The sequence below is a fragment of the Candoia aspera genome, chromosome 3 (assembly GCF_035149785.1).
Source record: "Candoia aspera isolate rCanAsp1 chromosome 3, rCanAsp1.hap2, whole genome shotgun sequence".
Taxonomy (NCBI): Eukaryota; Metazoa; Chordata; class Lepidosauria; order Squamata; family Boidae; genus Candoia; species Candoia aspera.
In genome coordinates, this window is record NC_086155.1 from 169,914,073 (window position 1) to 169,933,465 (window position 19,393).

Genomic DNA, 19,393 nt, shown 5'->3' on the forward strand with positions numbered 1-19,393 from the left:
TTTTAAAAAATGCACAAGGAGACAATCGAAAATCGAAGCTGCGGGAGAGATTTAGAAATGGCTTTTTCGTGTTAATCTGCCTATTTAGTATCTGAGGGGGAGGGAACCTGGAGCGATATACCTCTGCAGGAAAATGCAACAGCTGTTCAAAAGAGAAAGGAAGAATGCCAATGTAATTGTAGCTGGCATTAGGCAGCAGCCTGTCCACCCGAGTAGAACAAAGACAGGTATTTCAGCCTCAGAGATCTTGCACGTAAAAATGCTGTGCATTATTTTTTAACATTTGTATTTCAAGTGTAGGTTTGTTTTAAACCCTCATGTGGAAAGGTGGGTAGGTCTGGTTAGTCCGAGAGACAGCAGCTTGCATTAATTCTGCCATGTAATCTGCATTCTTATACTTAAGCTAATAAAACGGGAGCTTGAAAATGACTCTTCAAAAATAAAGGTTTTGAGAACTCATTGTACCGTATTTTAATTGACAAAGTTAGATCTCCAACGCAGCACTAGAAAGTGCATGTCATCATAAAGAGCCCGTGGAATCACAATGTATTCAGATGCATAAATGTTTTAAGAGTATGGATCACTTTTACACGGCCCATTGCATCTACACTATCCCCAATCACCACATACAGTTTTATCAAAATCAGACCAAAGGAATCACAGAGAAAACTTATTTCAGTTTGCTACACTACAAAATTACCCAAACCGTAACGTTGCGATTTCCCGACGACAGTTGCCTTTGCTCTCGCGTTTACGCACATTGACTTTCTACCACCCCCAACCGCGGTGAAAAGCAGACCCCGAAGCAAACCGTAAGGACGACGCCTTCTAACTTTCGTTGCTCTATGGCTAGAGCGCGAGCGATCGTCTTCCTGCGCCTGCGCACAGGCCGCGGACGAGCCTGCCCTTCTCCGTTCCGGCAGTTCTCCTCGGTTCGTTGCACCAAGGCGATGGCGGCCACGCGGGCACCTGGCGGTGGGAACAGGATGAAAGCCTTGGAGCTCTTGCGAACCCTGCCTAGGGTCACCCTCGCCAACCTACGGCCTAACCCCGATAGCCGGCGGAAGGTGAGTTGGCGGTTTGCTATGCATGTGTTGCTCTGCGCAGGACCGCTGCTGCAGCGCAGGCCGCTCTTGCCTTGTGTTCGCGGGGACCGAGGAGAACTAGGCGTCCCATGCCACGTGAAGCCGGCCCCGGGGTTCCTTTTTCTTCCTTCCTTTGCTCAGCCCTTTCTTAGGAATGCTGGTAGTTTTCACATTTGCCCCTGCTCCTCACAATATGGCTGTACAGCCAACAGACAACAGGGAATGGGATTAAACATATGGCCTCAGTTTTGGTTCTTTCTCGGTGTGAACTTAGTTAACAGCCGGCTGACCGTGTATTATATGGATTATAAATGGATTGCTGTTGAAAATAAGAATTCATAGTTACCTATTTTATCCAGCTGTTTGAACCAGAGATGTATGGTATGGTAGTCCTCGCTTAACGACTGGTCGCTTAACGACTGTTCAGACGTAAGACAGCCTTGGAAAGGAAGCTTTACTGCCTGTAAAGCACTTCCTACAGTCGCAGAACGTCGCACCACCCCCACAGTCACGTGATCGCAATCTGGATGCTTGGAAACCTCGCACTTACAACCAGTTCCCAAGCGCCCAACGATCATGTGGTCACTGTTTGCAATCTTCTCTGCCAGCATCCTCAGAAAGTCAGTGGGGAAGCCATCAGGGAGGGTGTAATGAATGCCTTTCCCAATAAAGTACTCAGACTCAAAATCAAAATTTAAGTTCTGATTTTATTAAGAACAAAGTGCAAACAGAAAGAAAGCTGAGAATGAGAAAAGCGTGCCTAAAGTCAGACTAAATAGCCCTGTTACAAACAGAGTCCCACCCCCCCTTCAATCATTCCAAATCCACATTCCCAGGTGCTCCTAACGAGTTCTGCTGATCAACGGGCAAAAAGACCTTGACATTAAAAAGATAACCCAAACACATTCCTGCTTGGCACAGTGAGATACAGCTTTCGGTACAAGGTTTATCAGCAGCTCCCTCCCAGCCAGGAACGCGCGTCAACGCTCTGGCATGCGAACCGTTACGATGTACAAACACATTGAAACGATGAACATGACATACCGCCCCCCAAAAAAATTAAGCAGAAGGCTTGGAAGGGTAAGCAACATGAAACCGTCGGACTAAATCAGGAGCAACCACGTCTCGAGCAGAGACCCACTCAGGATGGGGGAAGTGCTTCCAACGAACTAAATACTGCAGGGTGCCTCGAAGCCTGCGAGAGTCGAGAACTTCCTTGACCTCGAAGTGTTGCTGTCCATCAATCATGACAGGCGTAGGAGGGGGAGGTCGCGGATGCCAGCAAGTGGAGTCATGGGCCGGCTTAAGCAAACTGCAATGAAAAACAGGGTGCAAACACTTCAAATTATGGGGCAGATCCAAACGAACAGTGACAGGATTAATAACTTCAGTGACAGGAAAGGGATCAATGAACTTAGGAGCAAGCTTCTTGGACAGTTGAGGACACTTGATGAACATGGTAGAAAGATAGACCAGGTCCCCAACCTGAAAAGTAGGCTGCTTAGCTCGGTGCTGGTCAGCGTGGAGTTTATAGGAAGCCTGAGCATCAGTAAGAGCCCGTTTAATGATCGGCTACGAATCAGCTAGCCGAGCACCCCAGTCGCAGGCAGACACAGGGAGGTTGAGGAAACTCGGGGATGGGAACAAATTCCTGCCCCGAAACGACCTGAAAGGGGGTTTGACCAGTGCTTTGATGGACAGCATTGTTGTACGCCACCTCTGCAAAAGGAAGCAAGTCAACCCAATCATCTTGGTGGTAATTAATGTAAGACCTGAGGAATTGCTCAAGGGTGGCATTAAGGATCTCAGTAGATCCATCCGTCTGGGGATGTGAAGAGGTAGACAGTGCTTGCTCGGTACCAATGAGTTTCAAAAAAGCCCACCAGAACCAGGACGTAAATTGCGTACTCCTGTCGGTCACCAAACGGGAGGGGCATCTGTGGGGATGGTAGACGTGCACCAGGAAGAGTTTGGCAAGCTGCTGTGCAGAAGGAATGGACACACAGGGAATAAAGTGGGCTTGTTTAGAGAAATAATCCTTGACCACCCAAATGACAGTTTTCCTTTGACTGGGGGGCAAATCCACAATAAAATCCATAGAAATCTCATCCCATGGGTGAGAAGGGTCAGCAACAGGTTGTAGAAGTCCCTGCGGCTTCCCAGCCTGTCTTTTCGACATAGCACAGACAGGGCAAGAAGCAACGTAATCTTTGACGTCCCTCCGCAAGGAGGGCCACCAAAATTGCCGCCGGATTAAATGGAGGGACTTGAGAAATCCAAAATGACCAGCTTGCTTGCTGTCATGCGAACGGGCAAGCACAGCAGCTCTCTGAGATTCAGGGACGTACAAACGGTCACCTACCCAAGCCAGGTCGTGCTCGAAAGAAATTTTGTCAGGATTTGCAAGGAGCCAGGGATCAGATTTCAAAGCGGAGACAAAATCAGCGCGCAACTGACCAGGCATCTGGGGTTGCTTGCGCCCAGAAGGGCTCCCCACCGGAGCCGCCTGCAAGGGGGAAAGCAGCTGCCCACGGGCCCGGCTCCAAGTGACTGCCACCAAACTCAATTGAGGTTCAGTGATCACGGTGCCGATGACATCGGACACCGGTTCTGCGTCCTGGGGTAAGCAGGAGAGAGCATCAGCCAAAAAGTTCTTCCCTGGGATAAATTTGAGTTGGAAATCGAAGCGGCTAAAAAACTGAGCCCAGCGGATTTGCTTTGGGCTGAGACGCCTGGGCGTGCGAAGCGCCTCGAGATTTCGGTGATCCGTCCACACCTCGAAAGAGCAGGTCGCCCCCTCCAAAATGTGGCGCCAGGCTTCTAAAGCAGCCTTAACCGCAAAAGCCTCCTTTTCCCAAACATGCCAGCAGCGCTCTGTCTCAGAAAACTTACGGGAGAGATAGGCACAAGGCTTTAAGAGCCCACTGGAATCCCTTTGCAACAAAATTGCTCCAATAGAAAAGTCAGAGGCATCAGCCTGAACCACAAAGGGTCGTTCAGAGTCGGGGTGGGACAAAATGGGCTCGGCTGTAAAAAGGGATTTTAACTTATCAAACACAGCCTGACAGGCAGGAGTCCAGTTGAGTACCGCCCCTGGGTTTTTCACCTTGCGCGTCTCCCCAAGCCCCTTGGTGCGCAACAAATCGGTGAGGGGTAGCGCAATCTCTGTGAACCCCTGGACAAAGGACCGGTAAAAGTTGGCGAGCCCCAAAAAACTTTGAAGCTGACATCGAGTTCGAGGGTGTTCCCAGGTCAGAACGGCCTGAACCTTGGCAGGATCCATTTCAATACCTTTATCAGAGACCCTGTACCCCAGATAATCAAGCTGAGTCTTATGAAATTCACATTTAGAAAGCTTTGCATAAAGCTTAGCTCTCCTGAGCTTGGACAAGACTTGCTTTACGAGCCGTTCGTGCTCTCTTTCCGTTTTGGTATAGATGAGCACATCATCCAAATAAACCAAGACCCCCTTAAACAAATGATCATGCAAAACTTCATTTATCAGCTGCATGAAAACCCCTGGGGCCCCTGCCAAACCAAAAGGGAGAACCTTATATTGAAAAGAGCCCAAGGGACAGTTAAATGCCGTTTTCCACTCATCCCCCTCTCGAATGCGAATGCGGTAATATGCTTCGCATAGGTCCAGCTTGGAAAAGACTTTACCGGTTGACAAATGCGCTAACATGTCTTTTACAAGAGGCAAAGGGTACTTGTTGGAAATTGAGACCAAATTTAACCCACGATAGTCTGTACAAAGTCTAAGGGTGCCATCCTTCTTTTCGCGGAACAGGACGGGAGCCCCAATCAGCGAGTTAGCCGGTTCGATGAAACCCCTTGCAAGGTTTTTGTCAATGAACTCCCGTAACACAGCCAGTTCCTTTTGGGTCATTGCATAGATTTTTGGTTTGGGCAATGGAATGTCTGGAAGGAGTTCTATGGCACAGTCAGTTTTGCGGTGGGGAGGCAATTGGTCTGCTTCCACTTCCCTGAAGACATCGGCAAAGTCCTGGTATTGGGCAGGCAGACCATCCACGGATAGATTGGGTGGCTGGGGATTGACAATTTCAGTGCGCCCCACCTCCACAGTGATGGATTTCCCCGGCACTGGAGCCTGGTAAAACCCATCTTCAAACGTGATAGTACGGTGCTTCCAGTTGATGTATGGGTTGCGGTTAGATAGCCAGGGAATCCCCAGCACCACCAGCGGGTTACCCACTGGTGCTACGATGAATTTCAGGACTTCCATGTGACTACCCATATGCAGCGTTGAACTGGGTGGCTGCCCCCGCCCCCGCCGTGGAACCATCCAATTGTGTGAAAACCAACAGCTGCTGAAGGGGAAAACAAGGCAGCTTCAATGCGGCCACTAGGTTGGGGTGGATTAAACACCTGGAACACCCCGAGTCGATCAAAGTCCAGACTTCGACGGTTCTGGTGCGGGAGCCCAACTTGACTTTTACAGCTAGGATGGGGCAGTCAGCACTCACCATGTCGTCCTCGCGCCCAGTCTCCACCACCTGCCCAGCGGCGCTGTTTAGGACAGGTGGAAGTTGTTTCCTGCCGGTTGCTCGAGGGCAGTAAGAGCGTCTCCCGTGAGGTAGACATCATCCTCCCCCTCTGCTGATGCCTTGGCCCCAGTCAGCCAACGGGGAGGGTTAGTTGTCTGAGGTGCTTTTGATGGGCGTTCTGTAGTTTTGCCCTTCTGGCACTCCGCAGCCCGGTGACCTGTCTTGCCACATTTGATGCATTGCCCATGGGCAAATCGGCGCTGCTTTTCATCATCCTATGCCACGGCGGATCCCTGTCGTGGGCCCTTCCCACCCAAGGGAGGCTTGTCGCCCCTTCTGGCTTGCATGTAGGTACGCTGGGCATGCTCAGCCTTATCAGCAAGGCAGATCCAATCATGGAGTGACTCCGGATCATCTCTGCCCAGCACCCACTTCAACACCTCTCTATTGAGGCCGTCCTTAAATTTGTCCACCAAGGTAGCCTCTGACCATTCAGGTACCTTTCCTGCCAATACTTTGAATTCCAGGGCATAATCAGCAACTAACTTTTGCCCCTGAATGAGCTCCTTCAGAGCCTCCTTAGCCCTAGTCTTAGCAAGGGGATCCTCAAAGTATTGTCTCAAGGCGGTCAAAAAAGTGTCAAAAGCGCCAAGCGCCGGGGCTTTTGCCTCAGTTAACTGTACATACCAGTCGGCAGCTCTGCCCTTAAGTTTCGTGGCTACTGCCGTGATTTTCGCCTTTTCAGGTGTAAAGCAATGTTCGAATTGCTCCATGTAGCTCGTGGCATTGGTGAGGAAGAAGGACAACTTTGTAGGGTCACCGTCAAATTTAACGGGAAAGTCTTTGGCGACCCCCCCGGCTGGTGCAGATCCGACCGCTGGACGAACAGGTGTCCCCCCTGATGCCGGTGTTGGACCACGCTGCGCCGGGGACGAACCTCGCTGCTGTCCACGCCCTCTGGGTGCCTGTGGCGGGGAAGGGGGGATGTTGGGAGGTAGATTTGCACCTGGACTCCCATCTCCTCTCACGGGGCCCCCACAGCTGATGAAATTGATCTCAACATGTATTCAATAGATTCGATTTTCGATTCGATGACTCTTATCCTCTCAGGCGTGATTGACTCGTCCAACCTTGGGGCCTCTGGTTGTCGTCTCGCTGTCACTGTGGTAGACTCCCTTTCGGGAGTCAGGGGGTACCGGAGTCTCCATGAGGTGTGAGACGTCCCCGGCCTGGGGTCTCCCATCGTATCCCACATCATCTCCAGGGGAGGGGAACCAGTTGTTATGGGCTGTTCCGTCTCCCCCCCTTCCATCGGTTCCCCCAACTCCAGGCTGGAGCTGGACTCTCTTGGGTAGTGGGTGAGGTGGGATGGGAGGGGGCTCGGGTCCCGGCTTGGAAATGCCGACTCGAGGAGCTGTCTGGTCGCCTCCCAAAACCCTGTGGATTCCTGTCTTGATTCTGCCATCGCTAACTTCTTCTTTCGCAAGAAAAATTTATTGGTAGAGACTAGCAAGGTATTTCTTTAAAATGATTCTCAGCTTTATGTAATGAATGCCTTTCCCAATAAAGTACTCAGACTCAAAATCAAAGTTTAAGTTCTGATTTTATTAAGAACAAAGTGCAAACAGAAAGAAAGCTGAGAATGAGAAAAGCGTGCCTAAAGTCAGACTAAATAGCCCCGTTACAAACAGAGTCCCACCCCCCCTTCAGTCATTCCAAATCCACATTCCCAGGTGCTCCTAACGAGTTCTACTGATCAACGGGCAAAAAGACCTTGACATTAAAAAGATAACCCAAACACATTCCTGCTTGGCACAGTGAGATACAGCTTTCGGTACAAGGTTTATCAGCAGCTCCCTCCCAGCCAGGAACGCGTGTCAACGCTCTGGCATGCGAACCGTTATGATGTACAAACACATTGAAACGATGAACATGACAGGGTTGCAAGCTGTTGCTGCCTGCTGAGAGGATTCCCTCTCATCTCTTGGGGCTGTTTCAAGAGCTCCCTGCCAAAGGACTCTCAGACCTGAAAGGAGAGGCAGTGCGGTAAGGTAAGGAGCCCAGGGTGGGGATGGGTGAAATCCTTCAAGATTCCAGCTTCATGCAAGCAGGCACGAAGCACGGAGCAGGAAGCCTTCAGCAGGGAGCTCTTGAAACAGCCCCTAGAGATTTTCAGCTCCTGAGCTGAGAGAGACTTGCACGTGGTCTGCGCCAGGCCTTCCAGGGTATCCCCCACCCCCCTGAGGCAGCCCGTGCTCCTTACCTGGGACTCTGTCTGGTTAACAACCCTTGAGATCGCTTAGCAGCCACAACCAAGCGTGCTGATATTGTGGTCGTTCAGTGAAGCAGTCATGTGCCATCTCGCTTAAGGACAGCTTCAGTGCCCTGAAGATGTTGCCTACTCTGGCAATGAAACGTCTGCAAGAAAAGGCTCAGAGAGCACCAAGGACTCCACAAAAATTAAAGCTTTGCATGGATGTTCAAGGATACAGTTCATCTATCCTGTATTACTGTGTTATTGTAAGAACATTTTTCTTTCGCCTGGATGATTTCCTAAGCCTTTTAAAAAAATATGCCAACCTATTCCATTGCCAAGCACTACAGAATATATATAAAGTTGTTTAAATATCTAAATCAGAGTTTCTCAACCAGGGTTCTGTGGAACTCGAGGGTTCCATGAGAGGTCACTAGGAGTTCCCTGGGAGATCACGATTTATTTAAAAATTATTTCAAATTTGGGCAACTTCACATTAAAGAGGTAAGTTTCATTCTTTATTTTTAGTTTAAGACTACAGTTGACCTACATATGAAACAAACATAACCTCTGGCCTATATTTGAGCCTGAATGTGCAGGGGTTCCCCAAGGCCTGAAAAATATTTCAAGGGTTCCTCCAGGGTCAAAATGTTGAGAAAGGCTGATCTAAATGGTAGGGGATGAGATATTTTTAAAACAGTTTGTGCATTCATACTGAAACACTGAAAAAGTGTTTACCGAAACACATTACTCTTTTTAAGGAAAAAAGACGAGGCCGTGGAAGGCATAATCCTACAAAGAGAACTGAAGGGCAAAAGAAATCCGGGTCACTCCCTCGATTAGGCTTTGAAGGTGGCCAAACACCATTTTACCTGGTTATTCCAAAATATGGCTACAATGAAGGACACTAGTAAGTTTATTCCATTATTATTATCATCATCATCATCATCATCATCATCATCTTAGGCATGAAAGCCAGTTGGGTGGCTTTGGGCCAGTCACTGTCTCTCAGCCCAACCTGCCTCACAGTGTTGTTGTTATGGGGAAAATAGGAGGCAGGAATATTAGGTATGTTCACTGCCTTGAATTGTGTGTGCGTGTGTGTGCGTGCGTGTGTGTGGTGGGATAAAAATCTAATCATCGTCTTTGTGATATTTATTTTCTTGATTCTTAAATATTCCTGCTGATTTTGGTAGGCAGTGAAGTAAACGAGGGGACAAGTAAGGAATTAAAAAAAAACAAAATTGTTTAGGCCCCACGTGTTTCAGAAAAGATATTCTTTTCCATGGGAACCAAGGAACCATAGAAACAAAAACAAGACAAAAAAGCATACTAAAATGACTTGCAACATAAATATACCAATATTTCTAAAAATACGCAATTCTTATATGTGTTCAGAATAATTCAGTAAAAGCCTTAAGACAGAATAGCCTTAAGTTATAAATACAAGCAGTCAAACTTATATATATATATATATTAAAAACTCTTAATGAGCATGAGAATAATTATTTACAAGGAACATAAACATTCTTAAAACATGTTCTTGCTCAAAGACAAAGTAAGGCATGGAACTGTTTGACCTTTTGGTATGTCCATAGACCAATCAGCTGGCATGCTGTGCAGGACAGAATGATACCAATAGAAGAGAGGAGACTCCACAGACAGAATGATGTTCAGGACACCAATAGTAATTTGTAGTCCAAAAGAGAATTGTGAAGGGGCAAATTTCTTAAAGAGAAAAACAAACCAGGAGGCTGTGAGTTCTAGGCAAATCACTCTCTCTCATCCCAATGTACTTCATAGGGGGTGGTTGTGGGGAAAATAGGCAGAGTATTAGATGCGTTTGCCACCTTGAGTTTGCCAAAAAAGGAGGGATTAAATTTAATAATAATGATGATGCAGCATTCCACGGTACTCCTCTGAACTAAGATCACTACAGCGCCCCCCCACCTCAAACAGTTTTGCAGATCATGCCAGGTTAATTCATGGACATTCCAGAACATAAAATAATTCAATGCCTTTATTTTATCCTAGTGGGAATCTTTTTTCACTTCTGTTTTCATTCACATTAAATGCAAACATACATTATAGTTTTAAATTGGCTAATAATCAGCAAATAAAACTTCAGTGTACAGTTTCCATAAGTAAGCAGTGTTGAATAAAAAATGCTGGTTAGCTTGACTCAATGTTGCCAAATCATCCTTCTGCTGCTTACAGAAGTGGGCAATAATTTGACAGTCCAGTTTCTTCAGTATAGTGATGAGTGCCCCAAGATCAGCACACGTGACACCACTTCTGCGCAAGCTGCACTGGGTGCCCATTTGCTTCCGGCTCCAATTCAAGGTGTTGGTTATGGCCTTTAAAACCCTACATGGCATGGGGCCAGGCTACCTGAGGGACCGTCTCATCTCCATAGCATCGACCCATCCCACCGGTCATGCAGAGGGGGCATGCTGCAGATCCCGTTGGCAAGGGAGTTTCACTAGGCGGGGTCCAGGAAGCAAGCCTTCTCTGCAGTGGTGCCCGCCCTCTAGAACATTCTGCCCTCTCGCTCCCGACCTTCCAGAATGGTTTGAAGACCTGGTTCTGCTGCCTCACCTGGGAGGTGAAGGCCACCCCTCTTCCTGGGGGTGGCTGATGGTGTAGAGTTCTCCCTACTGAATGTAACTTTGCCCGCTTAGATTCTATATTTATATTTATTATTTCAGTATTTTGGATGTTGACTTTGTAATTTTATATGCTGAGGTTTTTAAAAGGATGATTTTATTGTAAACTGCCCAGAGTCCCCCTCTTTGGGGGGAGATGGGTGGTAATAGGAATTTGAATAATAAATAAATAAATAATGGATGGTGCAGTGTATTTCATCTAACAGTTGGAATCACTATTAATCGACAGCCTAAATCTGAATTGTTTACATACAAAGTGCAGCCAACTAACATAATAGTGATCTGTAAGAATTAAAAGAGACTGACAATGGTTTAAAAAGATAAAACCAGATATGTAGCCTTTAAAAGGAAAGAACTTTCATGATTCAGAAGCTCTGTGCATATGTGCTTATGTAAATGTTTTCTTATGCAAACAATGGCTGCAGTCCAGAAAGTTCATTTTTATACTGTGAAATTGGATTATTTTATTTCCAACTACAATTGGAAACTTTCCTCGGGTCTCATTGCAAATAACTTTTGAAACAACTGAGATGAGAGCTGCTTTCCATAATGAAAAACATAAATGAACCCCCTGCATATTTTGATGTACATTCATCTAAATTGTAGTGATTGGCTTAACATTTTAAATAGTGTCTCTATAACCACAAGTGGTAGAATTGTTCCTTAAAGGCTGTAATTCTCATAAATTCATATCTAATACAAGGGACAAAGTCAAAGGTATGTGTGCATGCATATATATGAAGTTTTACACAACAGTTTCAGTTAAGGATGATCATATTTCATTATAATTGTCCATACATAAGGTCTGTAAGCAATTTCATAAGTCACTGTTCATAAGTCACAAGTCTTATCAGGTCATCAATCCAATGAATAATTGGGGCCATAAATTTTGTTCGAACACTGTAAGAAGGACACCTACAATCTGTTCCTTTGTCTAGCTGTCAATTCCCTTGTAACAGGTATATAGTTCAAAAGAATATAGATATCCAAAAATATTAAGTATTCAATATTATACTTCAAATTAATAGAAGTAATTACTTTTGCCAGAACATGCTAATTTTAGACCATTAGAAAAACACATGTTTTAATTGCGTTATTCTCATTTACATGTATATATAAAGTGTTATAATTGATATTATACTTGCTTTCTTTTACCTTTGTATTTGCAATTTATTTATTGCTAGGATGTTAAAGAGAATTGTTTAGAAGAAGAATTTATAACAAGAATTTGTAACTTTTTATTTCTGAATTGTTCAATGGCATGGGTTTTGTTAGTGCATGGTATTAAGCTGATATTTTAGTCAAATATGTTTTCTACATAAAGGTATATAGGCTTTTGTGGATCTGTAGGATTGCAAATGAATATTCCACTGGTAGAACAACTTCTACACCTTTCAGAGGGTTGCCCTAGAACAGTTTGGTGATGTATTATGCCATCAGTATTCTTAAATTACTTTGAATTGGATTTGTTTCCTGAATGTTTTTTTTTCTTTTCATTTGTACAGTCTTAGACGTCAGTATCCACCCCTCAGTCTCAAAAAGCTGCAGTACCTTATTGACTTAGGTAGAATTGATCCCACGCAACCAGTAGATCTTACACAGCTGACAAATGCTAGAGGTATAGCAATACAGCCACTCAAAAGACATTATGGTGTCCATCTTGTGGAGGAGGTAAGTCTGTAACATATAGTGTTTTAAGAATTTAGTTTTGAAAGTATACAGGTACACATTCAGGATCTGTACTGTTTGAAAAGTATACATCTTTTTCCTTCCTCCTCTCCAAAACAGTCAAACATGACTTTTACTAGAGATCTCTATCTCTTATGGGAGTATTTTGTCTTACATTAACAAATAAGTAAATAATTTGTAAGCAATGCTAGAAGAAATATTGAACTGTCTAAAACTTGGGTGCAGTAATGTAGTTATTGAACAGTTTCAATAATATTCTCAAAGCATTGTATTTTGATTTTTTGAGTAGTAATGATAATAGAATTTTTTTTTGTCTAGGAGCTTTACACATCTGAATTTATTTAAAACAATTATTTAATAGCATTTTAGAATCATATGCCCCTACAAAGTGACATACAATTAATCAGAAAGACAAGAAACAAATTTAAAAAAATCACCATATTCACAGACTGATGGGAGATCTCAGAATTACAACTTCAGGCTAAAGACTATATTTATCAGAATTCTGTTACCGTCTGGAAGTACCCAGTTAATTTGTAGGAATTATCTGGATAAGAGACCAGGAAGGGAGAAAATGAATTCATGCAACCATCTCCAAAAGATGGACTGAGAATGACTAATTAAAAGAAGGTTAAGATTTTTCTTCTTGGGAGATGTTGCTGTACAAGCATGAGAATATGACAAGGTAGAGGTGGTCCTCGGTTAACAATCACTTGTTCAGCGACTGAACTTAACGGCACTGAACAAATGGTACTTACAACTGATCTCAAAGTTCCAGCCGTCACAGCACCCCTGCAGCTACATGATTGCAATCCAGGCACTTGACAGCCAGCCTGGACTTACAACAGTCATAGTATCTGGCAATCACGTGATTGGCGTTTGTGACCTTCCCTGTCATCTCCCCATAAGCATAGTCAATGGGGGAGCTGGCAGGAAGTTGCAGTCATGTGAGGTCCTTGCTTAACAACCTGCACAGTCCTTTCTTAACAACAGTAACGGGTCTGCCAGAACTACCATTGCTAAGTGGCGTCATGTGTCATTGTGCTTTATGACTGTATCACTTAGCAATGGAAATTCCCGTCCCAATTACTGTTGTTAAACGAGGACTACCTGTATAAATTCTATAATGTCTCTCCTGACCTCTCAGATACTGTCAGCTATTTTATATGACTCTGTAATTTACACACAATGAAGAAGTATTTCCTAATTGAGAAGTCCTTGTCTCTGGAGGGAGCCTGGCCACACTGAACTAGAAGGCTATTAAGCTTTTTCTGTATTCCTCCAGAATGGCAAGATGCAAGTCAGTAAAAAACAAATATTGGAACTCCCAATGAAAAGAATCTATTTCTTCTTTACAACAATATGATTGAATTTAATGATGAGTGCTCCAGAAGGCATGTTTTCAAAGTTACTTAGTCCCAGTTATAATCCAGACCACTATAATTTGTACCGGGTGCAACTTTCTGACTGTCTTTAAAGACAGGACAGTACTAAGTAGGCTGCAGTAATCCTGAAATAGCAGGCTGATATCTTGCATTATAGAATGGCTGAATAATGTTTTAAAGGAACTTTATGTGATCTAATTTCAGTTTATGTAAACTTACAGGGTGCTGATATTTTTGCAGCAAAAGTAAACATTGAAGTACAGTGGGTATCTGAACTAGCCATAGCTGCGGTTGAAAAAAATGGTGGCGTTATTACTACAGCTTTCTATGATCCAAGGAGTTTGGGTAAGAATTTTCAGTACTACTTCATGTCCTTCGATTATTCTTGTCAAATACTGTTTAAATATACCAGTCAGTCTTTCAAAAATAAAAGCTTTGCAACAACAAATTAAACAGATACTTTTTCCCAGATTTCATCTGAATGTTAGTTTTCTAGTCTTCCCCCTATAAGTATCATTATAGCAGAAGAATATGGTTGGGTTTATTTTAACAGTACAATACACAAAATGTAAGCAAATAAACTTTGTATTTTGTGATATGCTCCTATTCCAGAGATGGGATTGTTAATTCTAAAGTGATTAATATTTTATCTCTTTATTCCATTTTTTTTATATATACAGAGGTTCTTTGCAAGCCAGTGCCATTTTTTCAGAGAGGCAAACCTATTCCAAAGCGATTGCTTCCTCCTGAAGATCTTGTCCATTACTATACAGATCCTACAAACCGCGGCTACCTGGCTGATCCTTCAAAAGTTGCTGAAGCAAGGATGGAACTTTCAAAAAAATATGGTTATATCTTACCAGATATTACAAAAGATGAACTCTTCCAAATGATGAGTACTCGGAAGGACCCTAGGCAGATTTTCTTTGGCCTTGCTCCAGGCTGGATAGTAAATATGTCAGAAAAGAAGATTTTGAAACCAACAGATGAGAGGTTGCTAAAATATTACAGCTCATGAATACTGAAATTGGAGATACCAGTTAGTGTTTATATGTAATATATAATATCATTGTTTTCTCTAAAAATGAACTAGTTGTAATCATACTATAATAAAATACGAACATTTTTTCTGCATTAAATAGTGTTGGTTTTCCTTATGTCAAATGCAGTTTTTAGTGTGACTAATCCTCAGTGTTCAGACTTACTCTATCCCATCCTCTGAGTCATTTATTGCAGATTTCTGTGTCTTTTTCCTGCAGTGTTTTCTTCAAGGAGTTCAGTAAATATGTCCTACCCTTTTAGCTTGGGATCCAGATGGGTGGCAAAGCTTGTGTAATGGTTATCCTGATTTCTTGTTGTTGGTTCTATTTTTCACCTTTGTGTACCTCAGCTGCTGAATATGTGTGTGTTGTTTTTATAGTTACGTGTTTTAATTATTTTTTACTGTTGTTAGCTGCCCAGAGTCATGAATTTGAGATAGGCAAACATATAATTGAATGAATGAATGAATGAATATGTCATCAGATAATGGCATCTTAAATGTTTAAATAATAATTTAAAGTAGTGTAATGATTTTGTTTAATATACATCTGATATAATTTTAAAAAATAAATCAGTGTTTAAGTTACACACATATTTGCCTTACAAATGTTGCTTCTTAACATTTTGTTTTAAAGCACCTCTACTGCAGTGTTTCTCAACCTTGGCAATTTTAAGACGGGTGGACATCAACTCTCAGAATTCCCCAGCCAGCATGGCTGGCTGGAGAATTCTGGGAATTGAAATCCACCCATCTTAAAGTTGCCAAGGTTGAGAAACACTGTTCTACTGGCTTGCTTACTGTAGTATTTGGATCCCCATTTCAGGTTTAGTAACTCTTTTATGCGTAACAAACCTGTTTATGCCAAGGAACAGAAGGAATAATGTTGGTTTGGACAGTGCATGTTTTTATCAATATATTTATCAGTATATTCCTAGAACAAGATACATCATTTCATAGCTGATTCTCAAAGCAAGTTTAAAAGAAATGAGTTCTAAGGGGCTTCCTGCTATCTGGAAGCTCCATGGGCAGTACAAGTATATTTACTGGGAGAATGGTTGGTTTTGCCATCATTCCCTTCAAAAAAGCAAATGGTTATTTGGTCACAGATTATTTACTTTTCACATGTGCCTGTGGCATGTGTGTGTGTGTATGTAAACTTCTTAATGCCTTGTGCAGGTGGCTATACAAATATATGACTCTTAGAGATTAAAATATGGTGGAATATCAGGTACTGGAAGTAAATTGATACATGCATCCCTACTTTTTGTTCATTACATAGTTTTAGATTGAGTGATGGCAGATTGCAATACTGACTGGTAGAGAGTCTGATGTATAGATTTTGTCACTTCCATGCTATATTGGACATGTTTCTTTAAGGAAGTTACTTTAGCTAAAAATTGAAGTCTTCATTGTAACTAGTACATAATATAATATTTTATTTTAGAGCATCCTGTCCTGTATCCTGATAATACTAGATTAACAAGTTATACCTGTTTTTTTTGCAGGCCTGGTGGTTTAATTTGGGAGAGAACAAGGAGAGGAAAATATGAATTGGTTTCCCTTATTTGGGCACCACAACACTTCTTTTTAATGAGTCAATTCATAATTGCACTGTAGAATTTAAGACATTGCACAGGAAAGCTACTTAACTGGCAGTAAGAGAGGAAGTTACTCATCCAATGAAGTTTAGGCAAAAATCTGTCTCTCTCTCTCTCTCTCTCTGTGTGTAAAATATATATACATAAGCTGTAACAACAGAAAACTTATTTCCACTAATTTCTTCTATGTATGATGAGCAATTAGCTGTATGTGTTTAAGGATACTGTTCATCATATTCTTAAATATAAAATGTACTTAATGTTGTATTCTAAATAAACTTCAGGTGAAAGGGAAACTCTGATAAAATGATAATGGGGAAAGAATGAAAACAGGAAACAGATGGCTAGTGACGTGCACTGATTGGATAGTACATATTTGTCAAGCACCCTTGTAGTCACAAGACAGCTGTATCCTGATACCAATATTGTAATGCTATCAATATGTTAAGAGCCAAAACTGCCACGTTCCGCAAAATCCGGTTATTTTAGAAAGGTAATTATGATAGCTAAGAACTAGAAAGGAAAGATGGCAATACTCTATATTTAAGAAAAACTGCAACATTAATTACTTTTTAAAAGCCTCCCTTGAAATACTTCCCAGAATTTTATAGTATTACCATATTATTTTATTATTTTACATACTAGTTTTAAATTTCACATGGCTATAGAGAATTTCCTACTCATTAGCCTATGGAAAGCTCATAAGTTAGCAGATCTCTATCACAGTCTTTTCCCCAATGTAGTTTTTCATATGTTGTTGACTTCTTTTAATACGAGCCAACCAAATACTCAAATCAAAGGACTTGTCTAAAAGCTAAATCTGTTTTTCACAGTTTCAAGATGAATTGTTGCTTCAGCTTTCCTGTTTTGTTGCATATGCAGAAATCTAACAGTATCATAACAGGAAAGGCACTTGCTAAACTTGCTGCAGGATAAAGGACTTCATTTCAGCCAATGTATATTGAAGTAATGCTTGCAATGTAATGAAACTTTTTTTTCCTGAGGATGAGGATTGACCCTGGGCCAAAAAACTAACTCAAAAGTGAAGACCGCTGAACAAATAAAGAAATATTTCTGTTTCCATTGAGGTAAGTTTTATTATATTGGTGTTATACATGCAAACATAAATGGTTTGATCATTGGGCATAGTCAAAACATTTACAAGGGCTGATACGTCACAATTACTGCTAAAGATGTATAGGTTGTATTGTCTTCTACTCATTCCAAAGTTGAAGAAGTGAGCATAGAAAGGTGGCTTTTCTTTAGGTTTGTCTTTCAGAATAAAATTATTATGAAAATATAATTGCTATGATAATATAAACAGAATTTTGTTTTTGTTTTTTCAAATCTCAGCTATTAATTCAATTAATAGTATTTTCAATTCTATTAATCTATTAATAAAACCGCCCAGAGTCCCTCCTTGTGGGGGAGATGGGCGGTGATAAATTTGATAAATAAATAAAAATAAATAAATGGCTGTTGAAATTTATTCTGGAGGTGTTTTATTTTGTAATACCACTTCATAATCCCAAATGTAGGCAAGAAAGTATTAAAAATGTCCATGACACGTAGCAAAGAATGAATCACTCCAGTGGACAGCTTCCAATACATTGGAATAAATGTATCAAGTGTTTGTATTAGAATGTATGATGAGACATACCACTGCAGTCAATATTGACTCCCAGTTTTGTCCCAAACTGCTGCAACTTCATTATCAAGCATTTCCCTTCATGTGCTTCTCAGTTGTGTGTGTGCAAAATGATGTTTGCTCTGCCTACAAGTATGCACCCTATATGCATACATGTTTGTGTTAACTCGTGTTAATGCAAAAAAGAGAAATAGCCAAAGAAATCAAAAGGTGAGACATAAGAGAAAGGAAATATAGCTAAATCTGGTTTACACCAAGATCATTCTTCATATCACTCCATAACTTTATGTCCTTGCAAACCATCCTTGCTTCCACCACATGCTGCTTCATACATAACCGTTCTTTAAACTTCTCTTCCTTTTTAAGGATCTCATCAACAAAATTCAACACAACTTTCTTGATCCCCTTTTTACAAGCCAGGAGGGGCAATAATCAAACATGTTCCTAGCAAAAGATTACTAGAGATATGTTGGCAACCTTGCTGTACCTGTTGGCTTCAGCCAATGAGTACTGAGAGAGTGCCCACATCAGATCCAGAGGACTTGCCTATTTTGAATCTGAATACTGCATGTCTCTAACAACTACAATAGGCTGCTTCCTGTTGGGCTGCACTTCATGACACCCCCAGTCTCTCCAGCTGGAAAGTTCTTAGCACTTATGCTTAAGACATTTCCTTCAACCCAGCTCTAAGAAAAGAGAAAGGAATGTGCTTTGGATCTTCATACCCCAAACCCAGAAACACAAAACATAAATTTTAATTCTGAAACATAATAGATGAGTGACTGTGTAATCTTGCCTGTAAAGACAATCTTAATGAGAAATCCCCTTATAAACTAAATGATATAAACTATAGAAATAGAAAAATATTAGGGAAGAGGAAATATAGGAAAAGATAGGGAAGACAACAATCACACATGGAACTCCAAACAAAACCAGTAAGAGCCTGGCTGAACTGTTGGCTTAGGTATTGGGGATCAGTACATGTTCACTAAATTAACTTTGCCAATTTTTACCCTAAATTTATTTCATATTTTGCTGCGGTTACCACACTACTGATTCATTTAACGTAAGAAGAGGTTTCCCTTTAAATTCAGCAAGCTTTAACTCACAGAGGCATTCACTTCTCAAGTGTCCTGATTCGGCCTGGCCCTTTGTTGTATAAGTTGAGGCTTTTGATTTCACCTTGCTCCAAACTACTCCAGAATGTTTAGGGCACCTCCTTCCTGTGCAGTCTTTTTCCAGTAGCTGCTACCAGCCAAACAAACCTATGATACATTTTAGCAAAGAACTTTGGACCATCAAAAAAGTTACTCAGAATCGGCTTCAACTCCTGGAAGACACATACAGTATTACCCCAGAAGATAATTGAATGGATCACAAAGACAGAGAACATCTACAGATTTCTCAAATGTAGCCAGCGCTTGCTTAAGTGAGCACATTTTTTTCTCATTTTGACTTTCAAAATCTCTTATATTTCAGGCATGCAGAACAAGCAGCCCAATGTTATTTCTTACATTG

The 19,393-nt window shown here is 42.0% G+C and overlaps 1 protein-coding gene across 1 annotated transcript; it reads left to right on the top strand.

Annotated features, from left to right (window-relative positions):
• Nucleotides 1-830: 830 nt before the first annotated feature.
• Nucleotides 831-14,726, top strand: MRPL15 (mitochondrial ribosomal protein L15). The gene is made up of 5 exons (XM_063299286.1): nucleotides 831-1,067; nucleotides 8,609-8,757; nucleotides 12,019-12,184; nucleotides 13,809-13,932; nucleotides 14,268-14,726. Exons 1-5 carry the CDS (start codon nucleotides 846-848, stop codon nucleotides 14,603-14,605), a joined length of 999 nt encoding a protein of 332 aa, XP_063155356.1. The 5' UTR covers nucleotides 831-845; the 3' UTR covers nucleotides 14,606-14,726.
• Nucleotides 14,727-19,393: the final 4,667 nt, after the last annotated feature.